Below are 24,079 nucleotides of genomic sequence, written 5' to 3' on the forward strand. Positions count from 1 at the left end.
TAATTGTATTTACCAGTAAAAACTAATGTATTTTCAAAAGACTAAGCGCATGTTATATAGCAAATACCTAATAGGCTGGAGCTCCTCGATCCAGACGATCTGGAATTTGCAACTCCATGAAAGACCTATTAATCTCAAGTCTCATTTTATTATATTCGGTCCGCATGTGGATCTTTTTAGGTACAATCAGTCTGTATATTTATTTTTGAACTTTCGGACACTTATATTGTACTTTGTAATAATTAATTTAAATTCCCATCTTCCGTTGTGCTTTGTGATTACTGATATCAATCGTCAAGCATAAACCCCAAGTCCAGGCCCACCGGAAAATTAGAGTGTGACAAAAACTCATATATACGTGGACTCACATTTCAGTGCATCTGAGATGAAATTACAATGTGATACTTGTGTTTGCTATTTAAGGCCCGAAGTTTCGATAATGAGTACATAAAGACCAATATGTATCAGTGGTTATTTATTGACGAAGATCCAAACATATTTAAGGTCTTGAAAACCACAAATGAGTTGGTGTTTATATTTAGTTCATAGAATCAATCATGTGAGTTATGTTGTGTAATATTCTCAACTAATCATTAGGGGCGTAATCGAGCCGAGCCGAGCCGAGCCCGAGCCCGACTAGGTTTGAGCTCGGCTCGCCATGTTTTCATGAAGCTTGAGCTCCAGCTCAGCTCGGTTCGAGCCTGCTAATTTGAGCTCGAGCTCGGCTCGCGAGTAAAACATAAAGCTTGAGCTCGGCTCGTTTTGGCTCGAGGTCGTTTCAGTATCACTTAAAAGAGCCAAAGCTCGGCTCGTCAATGTTATTTTATTTAAAATCTATTTAAATGGGTAGAATTGCATATAAAGAAAAAACCAACATACAAACCATACAAAGATAAATAAAAAACGACACCATATTAAAATTGATTACGAGACAAAGATAAAATAATGTCAACCACATAAAGCTACGAGAGTACGAGACCAAGTATTCTTTAACAAAAAAAATATATTGTTAATAAACAAAACTTCTCGTCTTCTCAAATATCCCCAAAAGTTTGTGGCTTTTATATTATTACCTGAAACATCAAATAAGAACTTGTTAATAACAAGAAACAAGCTGGTAAAAAATAAGTAAAATGATGCTAGAACTTGTTAGAAGATAATGTAAACATTGAAAATCAAGATGATCAAAGTGATGCAAACGATCTCATAAATGTGTACCTTCGCTTTAGTTTTGTTTCCGACTAGGTAGTAAAACCTCAAAGGGTATCTCATCCTTCTACAAAAACAAACTCAACATCTGAAAGTAATGAAATGACAAATTCTAATAATCTTTCAGGTTTTAAAATGTACCTTGATCTTCTTCTTTACTCCATAAAGTTGTCTAATCAAGTCCCCTCCACAAATTAGCATTTCTATAGTGTTCGGCGCCAATATAGATCGATATGAATCAATAACCCTTCCACCAGCACTAAAAGTCGATTCAGATGCACGACTAGTGTCATGTCACATATTCCATAAAAAGATGGGGTTTACGCTCAGTAGAAAATCCGTATAGGGGTAACGTTTCAATAAAAAAAGGGTAACTGATGAAACAATGGTTAACCGGGCAGGGTTAACTCACTGGTCTCGTCAAGAAGGGTTAATCTCTTCGTCCCGAGGATCGCTGGCTGGATCACCGGTGGGTTGATCTCCTGCACAAGGAAACAAACCGTGACTCGTAACAAGGAGGATGGGGTGGGGGGTGCTCCTTGTTACCACTCTCCGGCGTGAGAATCAGTAGTTTGCTTGGGAAGCAAAGTAAGATAGTAGTAGTAGTGAGAGAGTTGTGAAGAGATACCTCAAACCTGGTTTGGGGTTGGTATTTATAGCCGAGGAGTGAAGGAGGAGGTGGATGGATAGACTGACGGCATGCTGCACCTTTGCAGGTGTGTCAGACATGTCGGCCGTTGAGATGACGCCACGTCAGCCTGTCGCTTCCGTAGATCTGACAGGTGACTGCCATTGGTTCCACTTGCACTGTGGTGTCAGTCCCACTTGTTGAGCGTATAGGATGCGGTGCTAGCCGCATCGCTGTCTGCGGTAACATCTGATGTTATCACGTCTCTTGCTAGTGATCAAGAAATACGTGAGATGCGGTGCTGGCCGCATCGTCGCCTGTGGTGACTGTTGTTGTTATCCAGCTTCCTCGTATTGATAGAAGTGTTCACTGGACGCGGTGCGAGGCCGCATCGCTGTGAATACTTCCGTTTTCATACACCAGATGTGATGCTATGTCGCATCACTCTACCGTTCTCATGTTCCATGTAAGTCCTCCTTCGTTACTAGATAGATTGGATTCACCCCTTGTGTCGATGCGTTCTCGCATGGGCACAAGTAGGTTGTTAACTGGTGGGGGTTTTGATAAGGGTAATGGTCACCCGCGGTCGATGCTGACGCGAGATCTGGGACCATACCCCTTCAAGTCCCCCAGTCTAGTGTTGCTGCCACATACAAGTTGTATGTGGGAGGAGTACTGGACTATGGTGTTTAGAAGGTAGTTTGGAGTCTGGAGAAGATCCTAGACCATGGGGATGGTCTTTTCTGTTTGTAGATCAAGCTGGAGGTCTGGAAGGGTCATTTGACGCCTCTTCCGTACCGGTGAAAATGTTTCGTCTGATGCGAAATTCTCAGCCTTTGGCTGGTTGCCCCCTGTTGGTGTGCCGAACCAACTGGAGGAATTAGTTGGAGGAAGTGTACAAACTTCGAACCAATCTTTGAGATGTGGTTGAAGGTGTGCACAAACTTCGACCCAACCTTTGAAGTGGTGAATGAAGAAGAGAGCATGTTGTTCCCATGATTGGATATCTAATGATGATTCCGTTCGTGGGGTGTTCATGTTCTTCCCCTTAGCTCTCAAGTAACCGCATGTCTTTTGCGGTTACCTCGTTGCTTGACATTGTTGGCCACGGTTGTGGGAGCAACGTTGGGTACTTGCGTCATTGTTGGCCATGTTTGGTCGAACAATGTGATTCTGGATAATGGTCAAATAAACATGATCATAGGCATGGTAATGCCCATCATTGTTTATTATATCCAACGTACAAGTAGGGTAACAAAGTCATAAGCAGACTTGTTACCGCTTGTTCGACCGCTTGTTGTTCGACAAGGGCTCGTGTGATTATTGTGGATTTCGTCCGCATCTCTTCCTTAGGCACCTTCCTTCCCGCTCCAATACCGAGGAGTTTTCCTTGGAGTAGTTTCGTCCCTCGATGTGGAGTTAGTTGTGGCTCCACCGTAGCAACCATTTCCGGAAGCTATGGTTATGTCCGCAGTGACTCATGAGTGTCTGCGGTTTTGCATTCCCATATTCGCTCGAAACGGGTGTGTTGCTCGGATGTGGCTCTTGAAGGTTCAGGAGTCAGGGTTGCTGATGTGCGCGTGCGTACATTCCCTTCCTTCTTCAAGTTAACGAAGGTGTTCATGTACCCTCTGCGGTTGTGAACCGGACACGAGGGATTTGAAGCTTGAAGAGAATGAAGGCAATGCGGTTTACCTATTTCTGAGATGCGGTTCAGTCCAAAGAACAACGCTGGTTCTGAGTATCTGACACACCTGAACGGGCTCGTGTGTGTTATTTCCGCATATTCCACATGTGCTCGTGGGTAGTGCGGAAAGGTATTATACCCCCTTATAGTGTGGAGATATATATTTTTGCCTATTTTTAGGGGTATGTAAAAAAAAACGATATGCGGTATGGGTTATGGTGCGGGAAGCAGAGAGACCGCATACTGCTTGCAATTGGATAAGGTAGTCGCTTTTTGTTACATACGTGGCTGAGCGCACGTGTGAGTTGGTGGAAGTTGGTGAGATTTTCTGGCATGTGCTGAATGAAAGGACATTTGCACTGCCCGAGGCATTAAATGCACTGTAGCAAGGAGTATAAACGTCTCCTATGTCAGGCGCGTGGGCGGCCACGCGCGCGTGATAACCGTCAGCGGAAACGGCGCTTGACACGTGATGTCGCGTAATTCGTTCTTTTTTAACGTGATGATTCGTTTTCTCCCTCCTCATTAATTGCGATGGGTATATAAGGGGAAACCGTTCGTGGTTTCCCCTCACTTGTTCAAAATTTCAAAAAATTTGCCGGTGAGAGAAAAGAAGTTACTCGTCTTCTCCGATCAATTGTTTGAAGTTTCCGGTGAGGTTTTCTGAGTTTAGTGTTTCTACTCACTTTCTTTCGTTTCTTCGATATTTTCTGATGGCTGAACCATCAAGTCCACACAATGTGGAGGGTGAAAACCCTGAACAGCCGGTAGTGGCGGAGGAAGAAGAGGGGGGGCGCCGGTGGTGGTTTACCGGAGTTAAAGTGGACCAAGAAGACCTTTGATCGTCTGATGCTTGATGTCCAAATGCCCCCTGAATATGGGGCCTGCTACCCATCGGAGGGTGACACCGGTGCCGATGCTCCGGCCGGTTACGTGACCATGTGGGCAGACTTTTTTGGTGACTGTAATCTCCGGTTACCTTTGACTGTTTTTGTTGTCGAGGTTTTGGAGTGGTACAAGGTCCACATTTCTCAACTGAGTCCGTTTGGTATGATCCGGATTCGAATTTTGAATTCACCTTTCGTGCTCTTGGCATAGAGCCTACCGTTGGAGATTTCCGACGGTTTTATCAAATGACGGTGTCCTTGGGGTTCTTTTCCTTCCGTCAACGAGAGGGTAGTCCCAAACTGATGACTCCTCCCAAAGGGATGACGAAGTGGAAGATGAAGTTCTTTTACATCAAGGCTGCTGCCATTGTTGCAAATATGACGTTTCGGAATGTGACCGAGACGATCATAGCAGAGACCATTGCGGTCCCAAGTTTGAAGACGGTGGAGTGGTTTCCGCGGTTGCAGACCATTGAGTCTGTGAAGTTGAACAACACACAGTTGTGGGTGTTGCGCATGATACTGACAAGGAGGAACAAGAAGTCAAAGCCCGTGGTGCGGGAGAAAAGTGGTGGTACGTACTTTTCATTTGTTTAACTTTCTTATCCCCGTATACGTTACTGAGTTGTGCGTTTGCTATCAGAGGATGCTCCCTTATGGAGGATGTTTGCCCCGGATTTCCAGGGTCAGGTGGAAATAGTTGTTTGTGCGGATGGCGAGGAGGAGTTTAATGTTATCATTCGAGATAACTTCCGGGTGCCTACTGAGGCCGCATTAGCAGTTGAGTTGCCGCGGGGCAAAGGTATGTTTAGGAATCCTTTATTCTTGTGATAACAATAATGGTTGCACTGACTCACCTTTTGGATGGTTTTCATGCAGGTGATCTTGGGGCCTTAGGGGATCCGGATGCGAAGGGTGTGCCTAAGAGGCAAACGGTGAAAGGCGTGCGCTTTCGCCAAAAGAAAGTACCGGAGGTCACTGTTGTGCCTCATCTGGTACCGCAGGCGGCATGTATCTCTCACTCTTCTTTCCGTAGATACTTGGATTATGTGATAGTATCTGATACCCTTGAGGGTTTGGGTACAGCTGCGGGCTCGCAGTCTGGTGCTGGGAAGAGGCAAGTAGAAGAGACGGCCGCTGGTGCCGGTGGACCGAAACGTCGGAGGTTGCAGTCTAAGAGGACTGGTCCGACATCAAAGAAACCTGCGGTTACTGTTGGTAAGTGTTGTTTAGCTTGTCTCAAGTGTTATGTACAACCTGTGTTTTGATAGCTATTTGACTTTGTTTTGCAGAGCTTCAAGATAAAGATTTTTCTATCTTTGATGCTCCGTTGTCACCTCCGCATGCCACGGGTGCAGGTGCGGGTGCGTTAGAGGAACCTTCGGCACCCTTTGTCAAGGTGGTGCCTGATTCGACCGTGCAAACGGAGGGTACCGCAGAGAAGGTCGCGACCCAGATATTCGATACCGTTGATTCGTCCAACAATCTGATCTCTCCCAATGAGGGTGATAATTTGGGTCTGCGGTTTTCTGATTCTGGGAAGCAAAAGTCTGATGCTGAGCCGCAAAAAACTGATGCTGAGGTGCGGCAGCATGATGCTGAGCCGAAGAAGTCTTCTGCTGGTGAGAAGGGTACCGGTTCGTCTGCCGGTGGTGCGGGTTATGATGGGCCTCCAATTCAGCCTGGGGAGTCTGAATTGGAGTATTACTATCGCACCTATACCCAGGGTCGAAGTACTGTTTATCACCGACCCCCCTGGACTGTTATGCAGGGGGATGATATTTCCAACGACCCCTCTGCGTGCAAGGAGATTCTGGGTGGTTTGGGCACCCCCTTTGAAGTAGAACGTGCCCGTGCCGCCCCCCGTGAGTTGCGCATCAATCAACTTTCCACCTTGCTAGTAGGAAGTTCCATAGTGGCTAACGCCATTTTGGAAGACTACAAGGTGTTAGGCCACAGAGAGGAGGAAGCTGCTCGCATGCGGGCCGAAGCGGAAGAGTTGATCAAGGCTGCTCGTGCGGGTGCGGAGGAGCTTGAGAAAGATAGAGCTGCATTTGAGAAGCAGAAGCAGACCTCGGAGTGGGCTGCCACTGCTCAGCTGAAACAGGTTCGTACTCTTGCCAAACTCCTTTCTGATGAACGCAAGAGCTGGAACGAAAAGTTGTCCAATGAGCGCAAGAAGTGGAATGAATCTTGGGCTAAGCAAAATGACAATTTGTTCCGTGCTCGGCAGGAGTTGACGAACGCCAAAGCAGCGAACGTTGCCTTGGGTAGAGAGAAAGCTGCAGCTGAGGCAATTGCGGTTAAAGCGCAGCAGGCGGAGGCCGGGGCCATAAAGGCTTTTGAAGAGGCCAAGGAAGCCGGGGCGCGTGCTGCGAAGGCCCTGGAGGAGGCCGAAGAGAGGGAGAGCTGTTCTTCCAAGGCTCTTGAAGAGGCGAATGCTGAGCGCATTCGTTTAGATAAAGTTGTTGCCAGCCTTCAGACATGACTTGTTACCTTTGTTTTATATTTCTCTGCTTTTTGAGAATGTTTATTGAGTAAACTGTTTTCTGCTCTTTGACAGGCTGAGGTTCAGACCCGGGAGGTCGCGGTTACTGACCTCACAGCCCGCATGACTGCAGCGGAAGAGCGGGCCAATGTCGCCGTTGAGGCCAGAGATGCTCTGACCTCTTCGTTTAACCAACTGGAGGCTGACCGTGAGTGGATGCGGAGTCACGGTATCGCGCGTGTAAGTATCCCTTACCTTTATATTTGCTTGGATTAGTATCCGAGACTTATCCTTTGTTTACTGCAGATTGTTCAGGCTATCATGGACGCGCCTGAGACCGCAGCTGGTTTGGACTTGGTCAAGCAGCGTACTCGTGACGCTGGTTTTAAAGCTGGTTATAACCGCTGCATTTCCCATATGAACGTAATGTCTGTAGGCGGTGTTATCGAAGAGCGATCCGGCTTTCGGGACGTGGATACCGAAGGTCGCCTGAACGCGGCCGTAGCCTCCTTTTATGATACGTCCCTCTCTTGTGTGGAGAAGTTGGACGACTGCTTAGAGGCTGCGGATTACGTTGACCGGCTGCGGATGCTGTATGCTGATGCCGAAGAGGAGGATCCCGCTGGTGGTGCTGGAGATGATGCGGGTACCAGCGGTACGAAATAGGGTTTAGGTTGGCAAGTGTGCCCCCTTTTTGTTTTCCTCTTGTATATACTAGGAACTTTATGTAAATCCATTAAGCATCGCGTGGGTGCTTGAATTTTTTGAATATAAAGTTTTTTGTTCAGTTTGTACAAGTGTTTTTAATTCTTGCATGTTTGAACGTATGTATACGGAACTTTACCCATTTGTGAATGGGGTCCAGTATACTCCATACTTTTGTCGTATGAGTACGTGTCAATTCTGTTATTTACCCCGTTAGGGTTTTAGAATTGTGTAAGCTTTGTAAAAGCTTATATATCCGGAACTCTACCCATTTGTGAATGGGGTCAAGTATATTCCATACCTTTGTCGTATGAGTGCGCGTCAATTCCATTGTTTGCCTTTTGGGGCTCAGGAATTGTGTTAAGTGTTAACAAAACTTGTTTATCCGGCCGGATAAATATGCAAGTCTTTTTGCCTTTTGCTGGCCTATTACAATATTTGTGTGTGGTTACCACTTTGTATGGGTATCGCGAATGAAGATTTTGCCAATCTGTTTTTGGGATACCGCAAAGTGGAACACGCATTTGTAATAGCAGTAACAAAACAATAATGTATAAAATTGCTTATTTATTTATTTGCCAATGGCCTGCGGCCCGATATGTTACATAGAAAATGTAGGAACATGGCTTACATATAACAGCGTCGAAGCTGTTGTGCGTTCCATGTTCGTGCGATAGGTTCACATTCTAACGTTTGTAATTTGTATGCGCCTTTCCCTAAGACCTCTTTGATGAGGTAGGGTCCTTCCCACTTGGGGGCAAGTTTGCCTGGGCGCTCAGCATTAGATGCTTCGTTGTCGCGTAGGACGTAGTCTCCTGGATTGAAAGTACAAACGCGGACGCGCGTGTTGTAGTACTTTTCAAGTTTGGATTTATATTAGGCCTCGTTGATGGCCGCGTTTTCGCGCCTTTCTTCCAAGAGGCCCAAATCGATCCTGCATTCTGTGATGTTGTCTAGTTTTTCAATAGCCAACATTCTAGGGGAGGGGAGACCTACTTCCGCGGGGATCACCGCTTCTGAACCGTAGACTAGGCTGAAGGGTGTTTCCCCATTGCTTGTTTTTGGGCTAGTACGGTGAGCCCATAGGATACTTGTGAGTTCATCGACCCAGCCACGCCTGGCTGTTCCCAACCTTGCTTTGATGCCCTCGACTAGGCTTTTGTTGATACTCTCAACTTGTCCGTTTCCTTGCGGATGTGCCACGGATGAGAATATGTGTTCAACGTGTAGTTCTTTTAGCCATTTTTGAAATTCGTCAGCAGCAAAGTTGGTGCCATTATCGGTGACAATGCACATTGGTAAACCGAAACGGCAGATGGTGTGTTCCCAAATGAATTTTCTTGTTATCATAGCAGTGGTTGAGGCGAGCGGTTTTGCTTCTACCCATTTTGTGAAGTAATCAACCGCTACTATGATAAATTTGACCGCACCCGGAGCGTCAGGGAAAGGTCCCACAACGTCAATTGCCCATTTCTGAAAGGGCCATGCGGTTGTGACGGAGACTAAGTTGTTCTTTGGCCGCAAAGTTTTTGGAGTATGACGTTGACAGTCGATGCATTTGCGCAACTCTTTGACGGCGTCCAGGTGCATGCCGGGCCAGTAATACCCGGCATTCATGATTTTGGCCACTACCATGCGCGGTCCAGCATGTATGCCACATATGCCCTCGTGTATCTCTCGGATGAGGTATGTGGCATCCTGGGGGTTGACGCATCGTAGTAGTGGTCCTAGGTATGATTTGCGGTATAAGATACCATCTCCCATTTGATAATGACACGCTTTGTATTGTAGCTTGCGTGCCTCTGACTTGCTTTCGGGAGTCACACCTGATTGCAGATATGCGATGATAGGTGTCATCCATGATGTTGTACCATATTGAATGACGTTGACTTGGCGCAGGGGTACCGAAGGATTTTGTAGAATTTCGATGCGTATCTCCTTTGCCAAGTGCTGGAAGCTGGTGGATGCAAGTTTTGATAGTGCATCCGCGGACTTGTTTTCACTTCGATTAATATGTCGGATATTAAACGAAGCGAATTGGGATGTTAGTTGCAGGGCTTGCTCGAGATAGAGGATCATGATATCCCCCTTTGCGGCATAGTCGCCGCGTATTTGTCCAGCAACCAACAGAGAGTCGACGTGTGCTTCCAGATGCTGCACGCCGAGTTTGACTGCTAAACGTAGTCCTGCCAGTAGGGCTTCATATTCGGCCTCGTTATTTGTGCTTTTGAAATCGAGGCGGATGGCATATGTAAGCTCTTGGCCATCAGGGCTGACGAGTCGCAGACCTGCGCCCGCACCTTCCTCGTTGGAGGCACCGTCGGTAAATAGTGCCAAAGTTTCTGAGGAAGATGGCGTTGGTGCAGGGTTTTGTGCTTTTTCGCATTCTTGGATGCGATTCACCGGTAATTCGGCAGCGAAATCAGCTAAGATTTGGCCTTTTATCGCGGGGCGCGGTTTGTAGTTCAACGTGTGCGCGCCCAGCTCTATTGCCCATTTTGCTAATCTCCCAGAAATGTCAGGTTTGGATAGGATCGGGCCGATCCTGTAATTGGTTAGCACCGTGATAACATGGTTCGCGAAGTAGCGTCGCAACCTTCTTGATGCGTGCACTAGTGCTAATACCAATTTTTCTATTATTGAGTACCTTGTTTCTGGGTCGTTGAGCATCTTGCTGATGTAATAGATAGGTGTTTGAACCCCCTCCCGCTCCACTATCAATACCGCACCTACCGCGTTGTCCGCGGCAGATAGGTATAATATGAGTGGCTCCTCCTTGCGTGGTGCGGTTAAGGTTGGGAGTTGTATCAAACACTCCTTCATTTCCAGGAAGGCGTTTTCGGCCTCTGCGGTCCACTGGAATTGTTCTTTCTTTAAACAGTTCCGCAGGGTTTTGATGAAAGGATAAGACTTAGCTGCATGGTTGGCTAAGTATCTGTTGAGTGTCGCTAGCCTGCCGGCTAGTCGTTGCATATCTTTCATCGATGAAGGCGATGACATGCTCTCGATCGCATGGACTTTCTCCGGGTTTACCTTGAATCCATCTTTTGTCACGATGAACCCAAGGAATTTGCCTTCTTCCATTCCAAACGAGCATTTCCCTGGATTGAGCTTTATGTTAACGCTTCGCAGAGTCTGGAATGTTCTTTCAATGTCTGTGAGCATGGTATCTTCCTCCATGCTCATGACGACTAGGTCGTCCATGTAGATTTCGACACTTTTGCTTATTTGGCCGCGGAAAGTGTCGTTCATCAACTTTTGATAGGTTGCGCCCGCGTTGCGCAACCCAAACGACATTTTTGTATAACAGTAATTCCCGGTGGGAGTGCGGAATGCCGTTTTGTCTTCATCCTCGATCGCCATTTATACCTGATGGTACCCTTTGTAGCAATCGAGTAAACACTTCCATCTGAATGGTGCGAGATTATCGACCTTTTCGTCGATTTCCGGAAGTGCGTAACAATCCTTGGGGCAGGCTTTGTTAAGGTCTTTGTAATCGACGCACATGCGCCAGCCTCCGGACGGTTTTTCTACCATAACTGGGTTGGATAACCAAGTCTGGTATTTGACTACCCGCAGGATGCCTGTGGAGAGCAGTTCTTCGACTTGCTCTTGCATCGCCTGATTTTTAGCGGACCCAAGGTGGCGTTGGCCTTGGATCACCGGTTTGATACCTGGTGAGGTATTCAAGTGGTGTTGCGCAATATCACGCAGGACCCCTGTCATGTCTGCGGGTGTCCATGCGAAAATATCTTGGTTCCCGAAGAGAAGTTGCTTCAGGTGCGCTCTTGTGGTCGGGGACAAGGCGTGACCCAATGTAACCTTTTGTTCTGGGTATCTCGCGTTGAGAACCCATTTCTCTGGTTGGTTGCTGGGGGTAGGCCTTGCGACCTTGGTCGGACGTAGTTCGTCCGTCATCATGACGTCTTTTCGTGCGTAGATTATCGCGACCCCCGATTCGGTTGGAAAACCGACAGTAGAGTGGGGGACGGATGTAATCATATTGAAATCGCCTTGGGATTCTCTCCCAAGGAGTACTTCATATCTGGAGGTGTGAGGTAAAACCATGAAGTTCACCTCTTCTATTCTTGTGTGTCTGCCGCTGGTAAGACGCACAGGAAAAGTGATCTGGCCTAGGGGAAAGACAGTTTCCCCTGCGAACCCGGCCAATGGGTAATCTACTGCTTGCAACCGATCTTTGTCCTCCTGGTCGAACTGGTTGAAGCATTGTTCGTAGATTATGTCAGAAGTACTGCCCGGGTCGATAAATAGACGTTCGGTGCAGTAGTGTGCCAGTTGGCCTGTAATAACGACGGCGCGCCTGTCGCGCGATCCGCCTCGGACTTTTGGAAAGACGACTTGCTCGTCTTTCCAGTCATTGTCCGGCATTCTCGCCGCTTTGCGCGGCCTACCTTTGCCTCCGTTGATCATGTGGGAGGAAGCCACGTACATTGTTCTCTTTCCGGAGGAGGTACCTTCGCCATGAGGGGTGATGCGCTTCATGGGTTTTTGCCCACCTGGCAAAAGGTGTTGCAGTTTCCCCTCTTTTAAGGCCCGCTCAATCTCCAGCCGGAGACTGATGCAGTTGTTGGTGGTGTGGCCCGAGTCCTTGTGATACTCACAGTAGAGTGTGAGGTCCTGATTTTTCTTGGACTTCATTGGTTGGGCCGGTCGCAAGAATTGCGGGTCCGCAAGAAGGACCTCGCTTGGCGACATGTTGATCTCGGTCCAGTTACGGTCCCGAGAATCTTTCTTTGGTGCCCGGTTGTCCCGTTGAGGGCTGCGTTTCCTCGGGTCAAACGGGTTGGTCCGCGGGACGTATGGTTTGGAAATATCGCTATTCCCTACGTCCCGGTTGCGTTTATTGTTACGCTTGGACCCGTGGTTGGAAGTTTCGGCCTGGGGTTCTGCCTTTGTCACATGCGGTTCGAGGGACCGCTGTGTCTGGGCATATGTCTTGACTGCGGTCATGACATCTTCCCATTTTTTAGGCAAGCCTTCTTTGCCGGAGATGGTCATAACCATCTGCCTATCTTTCACGGCCCTGATGAAATGGTTCCGTGCCATTTGATCTGCCACGTCGCCTATTTCCAGGCACTCCTTATTGTATCGGACAACGAATGCTTCTAGGGATTCGTTGTCTCTGCGCCAGATATTCATGACGTCCAACGAGTCACGCGTGTGACGTCGTTGTTGGCTGAAATGAGCGAGAAACTTGGCATGAAAGTCCTCGAATGAGTCCAGTGATGCCACTGGTAAAGAATCGAACCAAGCCCTTGCCAGACCCGTAAGGGTCTGGGGGAAAAAATTGCACCAAGTGGGTTCGTCCCACTGGCCGTTGCACCCTGCGCCTATAAAAATGTTCATGTGGTCATCCGGGTCGGATGAACCACTATATTTCCCAACGTTGAATGGGAATTTTGTTGTGGTGACATGGGCGTGGGCTATTCGCGGGGCGAATTTGGAGTTTTCGGCCGCAGCTTTCGGCCTATAGGGCTGGTTCTCAGGGCGTTTTGCAGCCCTGAGGTATATGTACTGTGGGGGTGAGTGGGAGGAACATAGTTGCGTCCTCCCGGTCTGCTGCAGGTGTCATGTGAATCCCCACAATAAGTACGGTCGTCCGGGTCGGTACGACCATATCCTTCGGTGTATGGTTGTGGGCCCAACCGGATCTGAATTCCAGAGCCATGTCGGGATGCAGACCGTCGTCTGTCCTCAACATAAGGACCTAGGCGGGTATGCACTGGTCCCCTGGCGTGGGACTCGTATGCGGAATCATCCTCGTTGATTGTGTGGACCGAACAGTAAGATGATCCGCGGTCCTCACGTCTGCTTCTCGAAGCTGGACGTGAACGCGCCCTGCCTTCGTATTGTAAAATACGATCGGCAGGGGTGTGCGGTGCTGGGGTTGGCCCAGCTTGTATGTGCGCTTCCGCACAAGCGCGGTTGTATGTTGCGGCCAGCAGGGTGGCCTGTTGGTCATACCAGATGTGGGGGTCCATGTTCGGGGGGATCACAGATGCGTACTGTGATAAGTCATGCCCGAACGTTAGGGATGGACCCCTTTGCGTTGATGTGCCGATATGGCCCGGATTCGGTTCCGGTGGGGTACTCCCCACATTTCCTGTGTTGGTGGGGAGTGGATTATCCCCTGTAGTATTGTTTTGGTGATCAGTCATGATTTTGAGAGAGGACAAAGGATGATCGAAAAAGTGCTAAGAGTAGCGGTGGGCGCCAATGATGAAACAATGGTTAACCGGGCAGGGTTAACTCACTGGTCTCGTCAAGAAGGGTTAATCCCTTCCTCCCGAGGATCGCTGGCTGGATCACCGGTGGGTTGATCTCCTGCACAAGGAAACAAACCGTGACTCGTAACAAGGAGGATGGGGTGGGGGTGCTCCTTGTTACCACTCTCCGGCGTGAGAATCAGTAGTTTGCTTGGGAAGCAAAGTAAGATAGTAGTAGTAGTGAGAGAGTTGTGAAGAGATACCTCAAACCTGGTTTGGGGTTGGTATTTATAGCCGAGGAGTGAAGGAGGAGGTGGATAGATAGACTGACGGCATGCTGCACCTTTGCAGGTGTGTCAGAAATGTCGGCCGTTGAGACGACGCCACGTCAGCCCGTCGCTTCCGTAGATCTGACAGGTGACTGCCATTGGTTCCACTTGCACTGTGGTGTCAGTCCCACTTGTTAAGCGTATAGGATGCGGTGCTAGCCGCATCGCTGTCTGCGGTAACATCTGATGTTATCGCGTCTCTTGCTAGTAATCAAGAAATACGCGAGATGCGGTGCTGGCCGCATCGTCGCCTGTGGTGACTGTTGCTGTTATCCAGCTTCCTCGTATTGATAGAAGTGTTCACTGGACGCGGTGCGAGGCCGCATCGCTGTGAATACTTCCGTTTTCATACACCAGATGTGATGCTATGTCGCATCACTATACCGTTCTCATGTTCCATGTAAGTCCTCCTTCGTTACTAGATAGATTGGATTCACCCCTTGTGTCGATGCGTTCTCGCATGGGCACAAGTAGGTTGTTAACTGGTGGGGGTTTTGATAAGGGTAATGGTCACTCGCGGTCGATGCTGACGCGAGATCTGGGACCATACCCCTTCAGTAACGAAATCGAAAAAATATCAAAATTTTCCAAAATTTACACTACTGTCAGAGCGTCAAGGGGCAACGGACGTTACCCCTTCTATCACTCTAGGTCCGCCCCTATTTACGCTCATTTTTTGTGCTTGTTTATAGAGAACAAGGTAATTTTACCTACTATACAAAAACTTTATCATCATCCATATTATCAATGTTTTAAATACCGGTATGAACCGGCCGGTTATACCGGTTAAACCGGATACCAGACACGTGTCCGGTACGATAAAGGCCGGTAAAACCCAAATACGGTATGCCTTATGTACCGCCGGTAAATCCGGTTCAAATCAATGAACCGGTTTGCATTATCTTAAAATTTGATTTTTTTTAATTATAAAAAATACGATATTAAGGTAATACCAAAGTTTCATTGTTGGTAATTAACCTAGTGCCTTCCATTACAATATTTCATTGCTATTGAAACTATTACTCACATCATCCAATATAATATTGTTTATAAGTAATAAAAATGCACTTAAAAATGTATAACATTTTACAAGAAAACAATTGTTTTTAGATAAAACCATAATCAATTATATAAATCTTAATTGAGATTGGATTGATTTTTTGGATTAATTTGTATTTTATGGAATTATAGTGTTAACTAGTGACCCGGTTGAACCGTCCGGTACAACCCGGTTCAACCGGTTGAACCATTTCAGAGCCTAACCCGATATGAATAAAAAACCGGTTTTTAAAACATTGCATATTATAGCGTTGTGAATTGAAAACTACAAGATACGGATTACTGACTGAGCGTAAATAGTTGTAACCGTCTAGCTTTAGTTAAAATCTTAAATATTGCATCAAATGGAGAAAGAAGAGATGATGAAGACATGTGGACAAATATTGTTCTCAAATTACACTTTATCATCGTGATATCAGCGAAAATCTCTCACGTACAATGTAATCTTGTATATAAAATTCATTTATCGCGGCTGTAGAAAAAATACTTCTTACATTGTATTGAGTCGTTGTATATTTATTTCTATTTTAATAATAAGTTATGATAAACTTGTAAAATTAAAACTTAAGAAATATAAACATGTATTGATATTTTAGTATTGAGAAAGTGGATATTTATTTTGGAGTAAACTATTAAAATGGTACTAAGATTTGGTCACTTTAGTCCAAAACTCAAACATTTTGAATTTAGGTCCATGTGGTTTTAATTTTTCTTGCCATTTTTATCCAAAATTAAAATCTGGTCAGATTTTCAGTTAACATCTTGTTTTTTTTTTTTTTTTATCCCTTTTAATAAATGGCAAAATGATCTTTATCGCTTTGTTATAACAAATTAAAAAAAAATCTGACTATTTTGCCCTTAATGAAAATGGATGAAAAAAATAAAAAAAAAACTGGATGTTAATTGAAAAATCTGACTAGATTTTGCTTTTGAATGAAAATAACAACAAAACTGAAACCATATAGACTCAGATTCAAAAGATTTAAATTTTGAAATAAATGATAAAAGTGACAAAATCTCACAGACCATTTTAGGAGTTTACTCCTTTATTTTGTGAGTATACTTTTTTTCCCTTGTTAGTACCGGTATACTTTTTTTCCCTTGTTAGACCCCCGTAACGGGGCGTTTTTTTTAAAAAAAATTGCCAAATAACGCCCAAAAACGCCGGAACCCCCATTACACGGGGCGTTTCCGGGCGTTTTTTTTTAAAAAAAATTGTGTTGGCGTGGTTATTAAAACGCTGTTAAATTGAAAGGTGGCAAAAATTCGACCGTTGCCAACGGTCAAAAACTTATTTATTTTTTTTTTTAATTCTAAATTTTACCCACTATATATATATCAATCCATTTTCTTCATTTTTTTATAAACTTTCTACTACTTTCTAACCCACTCTCTTCTACTACTTTATAAAAAAACCTCCACTTTCTCCTATTTATTTACAAGTATGCATCCATACCGACCCCCGTTTGGTGGCCCCGCAAGACCCACGAACCCGAACACAACCCAACCGCAAACCCCGTACAACCTACAAGACATGGACCCGAGCTTTTTAACTTACGCGGCTTTCTTGAGTGGCGCCTCTCCTTTTGTTCCTCCCACCTACGGCTTTGGTCAAGCCGGCGGGTCGCAACCGTCACAACCCGAACCCGAATCCGAACCCGATGTCGAGGTCGTGCCGGAGTCGCAACCCGAACCGGTGCAAGACAAATCGAAACGCGGCAGAAGGTCGCATAAAAAGAAGGAAAAGGATGAGCCTCGACGTGCAAAAACAACCATTAAATGGACGAAGGACGAGGAATACACGTTGAGTCGGGCGTGGCTCGATATTTCGGAGGACGAAGATACCGGTATATTCTGTTTTTTTTTTCTGTTTTTTTATTTTTCTGTTTTTTTTTTGTATTTTTTATATTCTGTTTTTTTTTTCTGTTTTTTTAAATTCTGTTTTTTTTTTCGGTTATTTTTTTCTATTTTTTATAATCTGTTTTTTTTTCTGTTTTTTATATTTTAAATTGCAACTAATATTTTTTATTTTTTGTTTTTAAATTTGTAGCAAACTTTCAAACGGGCCCCGTTTTTTGGGATAGGGTGCGTGCACTCTTTTATAGCTCGTGGGGTCAAGGCGAGCATCGGGACAAGGATTCAATTTCTAGCAAATGGACCGACATCAACAACAAATGTCACGCGTTTCAAGAAGTTTACCAACGTAACTACGACAATCGCCCGAGCGGTGAAAGTGACGTCGGGGTTTTAACAAAGACTTTGGAGGAGTTCGATCGGACGAAAAGCCCTTTCACGTACTATAAGTGTTGGGAGCTTCTACGAAAAAGTCCAAAGTGGGCGCTTGTTAATCCAATGACGTCAAGTAGTAGACGCCGGGCTAAAAGGTCAAAAACATCATCCTCCGCCGACCCGTCAACTCCGACATCCGATGCCCGTAATGTTAATTTAAATGAAACGTTGGACGTCGACGAGCAAATTCAAGAAGAGTTGGCCCGACCCACCGGTAGAAGAAAGGGAACGGGGAAAAAAACGGTCGAGTCGTCTTCCGATCTCGAACTAAAGGATGATTTCGAGGAGATGAACCGTCGTCTCCAAGATATTCGCGACCTCGGCCACAAACGTTGGGAGATTATGAAAGACCGAGTAGTTGAAACCAAAAAGTTCAACGAGTTGCAAGAGGCGCGACAAATGGAAAAGGACATTGAGTTTTTGTCCAAACCGATCGACCACCTCCAAGGCGACGCGTTGATCTTGGCTCAAATGCGTCGCCAAAAAATACGAGAAAAATATGGACTTTAGATCATCTAGTTTTTTTTTTTTTTTTTCGGTTATTTTAATTTTCTGTTTTTTTTTTCTGTTTTTTTTTTCGGTTATATTAATTTTCTGTTTTTTTTTAGTATTTTTTTTCAAGTATTGTAATTTATATTTTAATTTATGGAAGACTTTATCTTTTATATTTAAAAAAAAAATAAATGTAAAATGATTGAGTGGGCATTATTTGGATAATGCCCCACTACACCTTTTTTTCCTATAATGCCCAAAGTGTGACTAGGCGACACGTGGCGGATAATGCCCCATGTTGGGGGCATTATTCTTGATTACCATTACGCATGGTCTTACCGGAAAATCATAAAAACCACAAGAAAATGACTATTTTTTGGGTTCATACAATAAAATTTAATAAACCATTAATTAATCTTTTGAAAATAGGTGTGAACGAAATTTTCAGTACGGATCTTCTAGATGGGTCATCGTTGGATTTTACTTTTATGCCCTTCTAAGTAGTTCGACTCTACTCTCTAGCAACCTTCAAGTTTCAATAGGTTAACAATAAAGGATGTTTATTTCAAAATTTCGTATTCACTGTAAAAGTTGGTGTAAGAGAGGAGTTTTTTGTTCACAACTAATTAAAGTTTTATTGTTATTCTAGAACAAGTGTAATTTTTTAACAAGTGAGATGTGTGAGGTAGCGGTAACGTAACGATGGTGTTTATAATAAGTAGTGATGAGCAGGTGGTGTTTGCCAACTTGGTTCCGTATTAAATTAACATGTTTTATAAGAATCTATCGATTTAACATATTACATAATTTGAGTAGATCTAAATTAACCAACGTATTATCTAAATACAATATTTTTACTCAAGTTAACCAGTTTTTCTAATAATGTGTCACCATTACCAACCTATCTAAAACCCACTAAATACAATATTACGTTCCCTAAATAAAATATCATATTATTTTAAAATCTTAGAATGAAACATTCAAATACATCAACCCAAAAAGAAGAATAAATCATTTTAAACTTAACACTAGGTGTTCAAGATCTCATTCAATCGAGTTTGACAAAACTTCTAGACCAATCGTTATATACGATTTTGGGCATGATAAACTGAACCAACCGGGTTGAGTGGATTAGCCGGTTTTACTGGTTTGACGTATTGAATTGATTTTTATATAAAGTCAATAAGTTGTATTATTTTTTATAATATTAAAAATGATTCATATTTGTTATCCATATACAAAAATACATACATCTAAAAATAAATAAATAATATAACTAATAAACATTAAAATCCAATTTCAAGTTCCAAACCGAACCGAACCACTAAAATAGTCAAAACCGAACCGTAAACAAACATGTTGGAAACCTAAACCAGCCTATTTGTTTCGGTTTAAAGGGTTTATTTACTAACATCATTAGGGGGATCGGGGCACCTTCGGTGACCCCGTGCGGGAACATGCTTGCCGATTAGGGGGGTGCCGCCATCAAGGCGGTGAGGTATTTGGGGAAGTGAAATCGGTGGGAAGTCACCGAAGAAAGGAAGGAGAGAGGGAGGAGATGGACCAATGAAAAATTTTATTTTCTTTTTTTTTTTTAATAAAAAACCAAGTCACCTAAGAGGGGAGTGCCGCCATCAATTTAGGGTGTTAGGCGAGTTTAAGAGAGGAGTTGACGTAGCACACGAGGATTGGTTATGCGTAAGAGAGGAGACTCCACTCTTAGGGGAGTGCCCCTTACACCCTAGTTAACACTTCCTACCCATAGTTTTGCAGGGGTCATAATAGTACATGACCACAAATACGAAGGACTCAACTCTCTCTCTCTCTCCCTCTATCTCTCTCTCTCATCTTTACGCGTTTTTGCCGTCACCAACTCACCATGTCATGCTTTAGCTCAACAACCAACGCCTATCATCCCAATTCAACATATCTCTAATTTTCGAATAAAAATTCAACATTATTTAATTTTCAAAACACACCCCCTTTGACAACTTAACACGCAATCTCTTCTCTTAAATCTTAATCACCTTAATTTCCTGGAACCTTCCTTCCCATCCCCCACCTCAATCCCCTTTTCTTCTTCATATAAACAACCCAAAACACCCACTTCACCATTCACTTCACATCTCTTCTGTTTTTCCATCTGGCTATTAAGAAAGTTTCAATTTTTCCATTTGGGTATCAAGAAATCTTCAATCTTTTCATCTGGGTATCAATAATTTTCAGTTTTACCATCCGGGTATCAAGAAAGTTTCAATTTTTTCATCTGGGTATCAAGAAATTCACAATCCTGAATCATGGAGAACAACAATCAATCATCTTTTTGGCAGTTTAGTGACCAGCTTCGTGTGCAAAGCAACAATCTTGCAAATCTTTCTTTAAACGACTCAATCTGGAGCACCTCATACGGATCCAAACGGCCGGAAAAAGATCGCCGGAACTTTGACATCCGGGTCGGCGGCGACTTCATCAACTCCGGCGCCGGTAACGCCAACAGTTCCGGTTCATCAAACTCTGACTTTAATGGGTTCAACTTTGACTGGAAAATGGGGCCCACAAGTCAAAATCATCATGTTGGTGATTTTGGGATTAATGGTGGGTTTAATAAGGGGATTTATTCAAAACCAAGTTTGAATTTTGGTGTAAATAATTTTAATAATCATAATAATGTTGGTTTTGAGAAAAATGGGTTCAAGAAAGATGGGAAATTTGGGAAAAATGGTGAGGATGATCATCATGGCTTTGGTGGTAAACATGGGAAGAACAAGAAGAACAATAATAATAGTAATGTGAATAATAATACTAATGAGAAGGATAAGAATAGTGTTGATAAGAGGTTCAAGACTCTGCCACCTTCAGAATCTTTGCCCAGAAATGAGACTGTTGGTGGGTATATTTTTGTCTGCAACAATGATACTATGCAAGAGAATCTCAAAAGACAGCTCTTTGGTATGTTTTTTGTTCTCTTTTTTTGATAAAGTTTGCATCTTTATTTGTGGGGTTTTGTGTTGTTTTTTTGTAGATATATTATATGCTTGTTTTGCTGAATAGGTTCTTGATTTTTCAAGATTTAGGATTTTGAAAATTGGGGATTTTTCAAGGTTTAGGGTTTGATGTTCCTACTCTTTTCAAGATCAGGATTTTGATTTTGGAAGATTTGAAGTAGATAACTTATATGCTTGTTTTGCTTGTTGAATTCTTGTTTTTTTTTCCCTAAATTTTAGGGTTCGATAAATTGGGGATTTTTCAAGATTTAGGGTTTGATGGATTCTTGATTTTTCAAGATTTAAAAATTGGGAATATATTAAGATTTAGGGCTTCATGTTCTTAACTCTTTCCACAAGATCAAGCTTTGGTTTTTATAATATTTACATATTGTTTTTAACATATTTGGGTTTGATTCTTATCTTGTTAGATGCTTCATATACTAGATATTCAGGCATGATTATATAATCTTCAGCTATAACCCTGTTATAAAATTGTCTAATTGTCTTGTTAAACTCATTTGCAGGTTTACCCCCTCGCTACCGCGACTCGGTTAGACAAATCACACCTGGTCTGCCTCTGTTCCTCTACAACTACTCCACTCACCAACTTCATGGTGTTTTCGAGGTATTCAATCTCATCTACTCATAACGTTACCGTTGGTTAGCAGGGTATTGGTGGGTCCGTGAGTTTTCTGGTAACGGGGTCTCTTGGTTATCAAAGAAATAGGAACTTAAATGAGGGCAAATTAACTTTTACTTTTTTAAGTGTTGAAAGAAAGATGATTAAAATGAATTTTGGTTTTGATGATTCAGGCTACAAGTTTTGGTGGAACAAATATCGACCCGTCTGCTTGGGAAGACAAGAAGAACCCTGGTGAATCGCGTTTCCCTGCTCAGGTGCGAGTTATGACCAGGAAACTGGCCGAGCCGTTAGAAGAGGACTCCTTTAGGCCAATTCTTCACCACTATGATGGCCCCAAGTTTCGCCTTGAACTCAACATCCCCGAGGTAAATTACATTGCTAATCTTTCGATCTAGATATTAGTAGGGGTTTAAACGAGTCAAACCACATGTGAGCTACTCAAGACTGGCTTGTTAAATGCTCAGTATGAACTGAGCTTGAATGAGTGTGAGCCGGAGCTTGACGAGGCTCAAATTTAGTAACTTGCATATTATGTAATTACATAATAGATATTCTTATTTATAAATTATAAAAAAAATATGAAAATAATATATTTTGTCATTTAAAAATTATAAAAATAACTAAATATTTATATAGATAAAAAAAGTCCGAGTTATATAGATAAAGAAAATAACTAAACATTTAATCAATAATAAACGGCCAAGCCTGAGTTGAGCTCAAGCTTGAAAAATTATTGACGAATCAAGGTCAAACCGATAACAGCTCAGTTTCGACTCGTTTACACCTCTAGATATCCAAATCTAGATATAAAGACCTTTGTCGGTATCCATATCACTTAACGCGCACCCGTGTCTTTGTTGCAGGCGCTCTCACTCTTGGACATATTTGAAGATAACAAGAACTGAAAGCGGATGAAAGCATGATGCTTGTGAGGAATAAGGTTTAAAGAGCGGTTTATATTTGGATAATTGTTATGTATAATGAAGTTGAAGGCGTTTTGGCAAATGCGAGATGTGTTTAATCATATATACGTACTTAATATATGTTTATATCGAGCCGAAGAGATACGTAACATAGAAACTTTAGTAAACGTTTACAGGATGTGTAGCCTTGAATTGATGGTCCCCTTCGGTTCTTTGGCTCCGTCGTATATATTCAAAAATACAAACTCAGTATGAATGAATAGACTATAATACAGACTTTTATTTTATCTTGTTAGTCTTCGTTCAAATTTCTTACATGTTATTCTTTGTTCAAGTTGCGTCTGATTAACGGGTTAAAAAGATATCAGGTTCGTGTTGAATCCATAAACATGACCTAAATTTAGAGTAAAACGCCAAAATCATCCCTGAGCTTTAGTTATTTTCGTTTGTTCCATCTAAAATGACTTTTTTTTTTGTGCATTTGAGTCTTTTAAACGTGTTTTATTGTCGTTGCATTCTTGAGTTTGGTACTTTTTTTGACTTTCGTCCCTTGAAATTTGGCCCTCGGGGATGAAAATGACAAGGTTTCAAACTTTTTGGATAAAAATGAAGCAAGAAGAAAGTTGCAAAAGTGGTCAAACTTAAAAGGGTGAAAATGTCAAGACTTCAAACTTTTTGAATAAAAATGATGCAAGACAAAAGTGGTCAAACTTAAAGGACGAAAATGGCATTTTACTCCCTAAATTAGTTGGTGTTAAAGATATCACCTAATGTAGACATACTTGTGTTTTGGATAAATAGTTCTATTTCTTTTTGTAATTGACATCTTTATAATTAGCTTTTTTTTAATGTTATATTCACAATTTATAAACTTGGATTTAGATATATTAATTGAGATTGGAAGAACCATATGAAACGTTTGCAGAATGAGGAATTATTAGGTGAATTTGTGAATAATGAATATAAAGAGTTCAAGAAGGAAGATTAATGTCACTTGTTGAAAATTAATAGTTAAGTGAAAATAAAAATCTAAAGAGTAAAGAGTCACGCTTTAGACGTTACTACTATTTAAATAACTCTCCAACATCTTCAATAAACGAGTTATTAGGGTGTACGGTGTGGTGATCGGTAAAGGGTGGCAAACCCTTTTACCGAGTGGTAAACACCACCGCCAACATGTGTTTAATCACCAAAGTTTGCCAAATCGGTGGTGGCATGCCGAATCGGTAAGGTCTTGCGTAGTGGGGCGCGGCCAAGGGCCATAGCGCCGCTATGGCGCCGCCCACACCGCCCCCAAGGGCGCTATGTTTCAAAAATGGGTGGAGGGCTTGAAATTTTTCGCGGCGTTATTGTTGTTTGGTTAATTGAGTTGGCCAATCAAAAATAGAAGAGTTTTTTTATATTAATTAATAAAACTTAAAATTATTAAATAGGTAATGATGGGTAGGGGCTTTATGACTACGGCCTCAAATTGCATAACGCCCCATAAAGCCCCTTGCTGACGTGGCACGACACGTGTCGCATAA

General features: G+C 43.3%; 2 protein-coding genes across 3 annotated transcripts; both read left to right on the top strand.

The window, feature by feature from the left end:
• Window positions 1-16,478: 16,478 nt before the first annotated feature.
• Window positions 16,479-18,336, top strand: LOC110899518 (glutathione S-transferase T3). Of its 2 annotated transcripts, XM_022146403.2 has the most exons (3): window positions 16,479-16,899; window positions 16,945-17,066; window positions 17,270-18,336. In XM_022146403.2, the coding sequence occupies exons 1-3, from the start codon at window positions 16,664-16,666 to the stop codon at window positions 18,016-18,018; spliced, it is 1,107 nt and encodes a 368-aa protein (XP_022002095.1). In that variant the 5' UTR covers window positions 16,479-16,663; the 3' UTR covers window positions 18,019-18,336. The 2 variants fall into 2 exon arrangements, with proteins under 2 accessions (XP_022002095.1, XP_022002094.1); XM_022146402.2 differs by having other exon boundaries at window positions 16,485-17,066.
• A 1,436-nt stretch (window positions 18,337-19,772) lies between these two features.
• On the top strand, window positions 19,773-22,844 carry LOC110899517 (B2 protein). The gene is made up of 4 exons (XM_022146400.2): window positions 19,773-20,949; window positions 21,512-21,612; window positions 21,801-21,995; window positions 22,494-22,844. Exons 1-4 carry the CDS (start codon window positions 20,298-20,300, stop codon window positions 22,533-22,535), a joined length of 990 nt encoding a protein of 329 aa, XP_022002092.1. The 5' UTR covers window positions 19,773-20,297; the 3' UTR covers window positions 22,536-22,844.
• The last annotated feature ends 1,235 nt before the right edge of the window (window positions 22,845-24,079 follow it).

The sequence above is a fragment of the Helianthus annuus genome, chromosome 13 (assembly GCF_002127325.2).
Source record: "Helianthus annuus cultivar XRQ/B chromosome 13, HanXRQr2.0-SUNRISE, whole genome shotgun sequence".
In the NCBI taxonomy this organism is placed as follows: Eukaryota; Viridiplantae; Streptophyta; class Magnoliopsida; order Asterales; family Asteraceae; genus Helianthus; species Helianthus annuus.

Bases quoted from the DNA above. Each gene is read 5' to 3' on its own strand.
- LOC110899518 (XM_022146402.2), top strand. From the start codon at position 16,664: ATGCATCCATACCGACCCCCGTTTGGTGGCCCCGCAAGACCCACGAAC. The intron at 17,067-17,269 runs GTATATTCTGTT...TTAAATTTGTAG, and splicing joins TTCGGAGGACGAAGATACCG to CAAACTTTCAAACGGGCCCC.
- LOC110899517 (XM_022146400.2), top strand. From the start codon at position 20,298: ATGGAGAACAACAATCAATCATCTTTTTGGCAGTTTAGTGACCAGCTT. The intron at 21,613-21,800 runs GTATTCAATCTC...TTGATGATTCAG, and splicing joins AACTTCATGGTGTTTTCGAG to GCTACAAGTTTTGGTGGAAC. The intron at 21,996-22,493 runs GTAAATTACATT...TCTTTGTTGCAG, and splicing joins TTGAACTCAACATCCCCGAG to GCGCTCTCACTCTTGGACAT.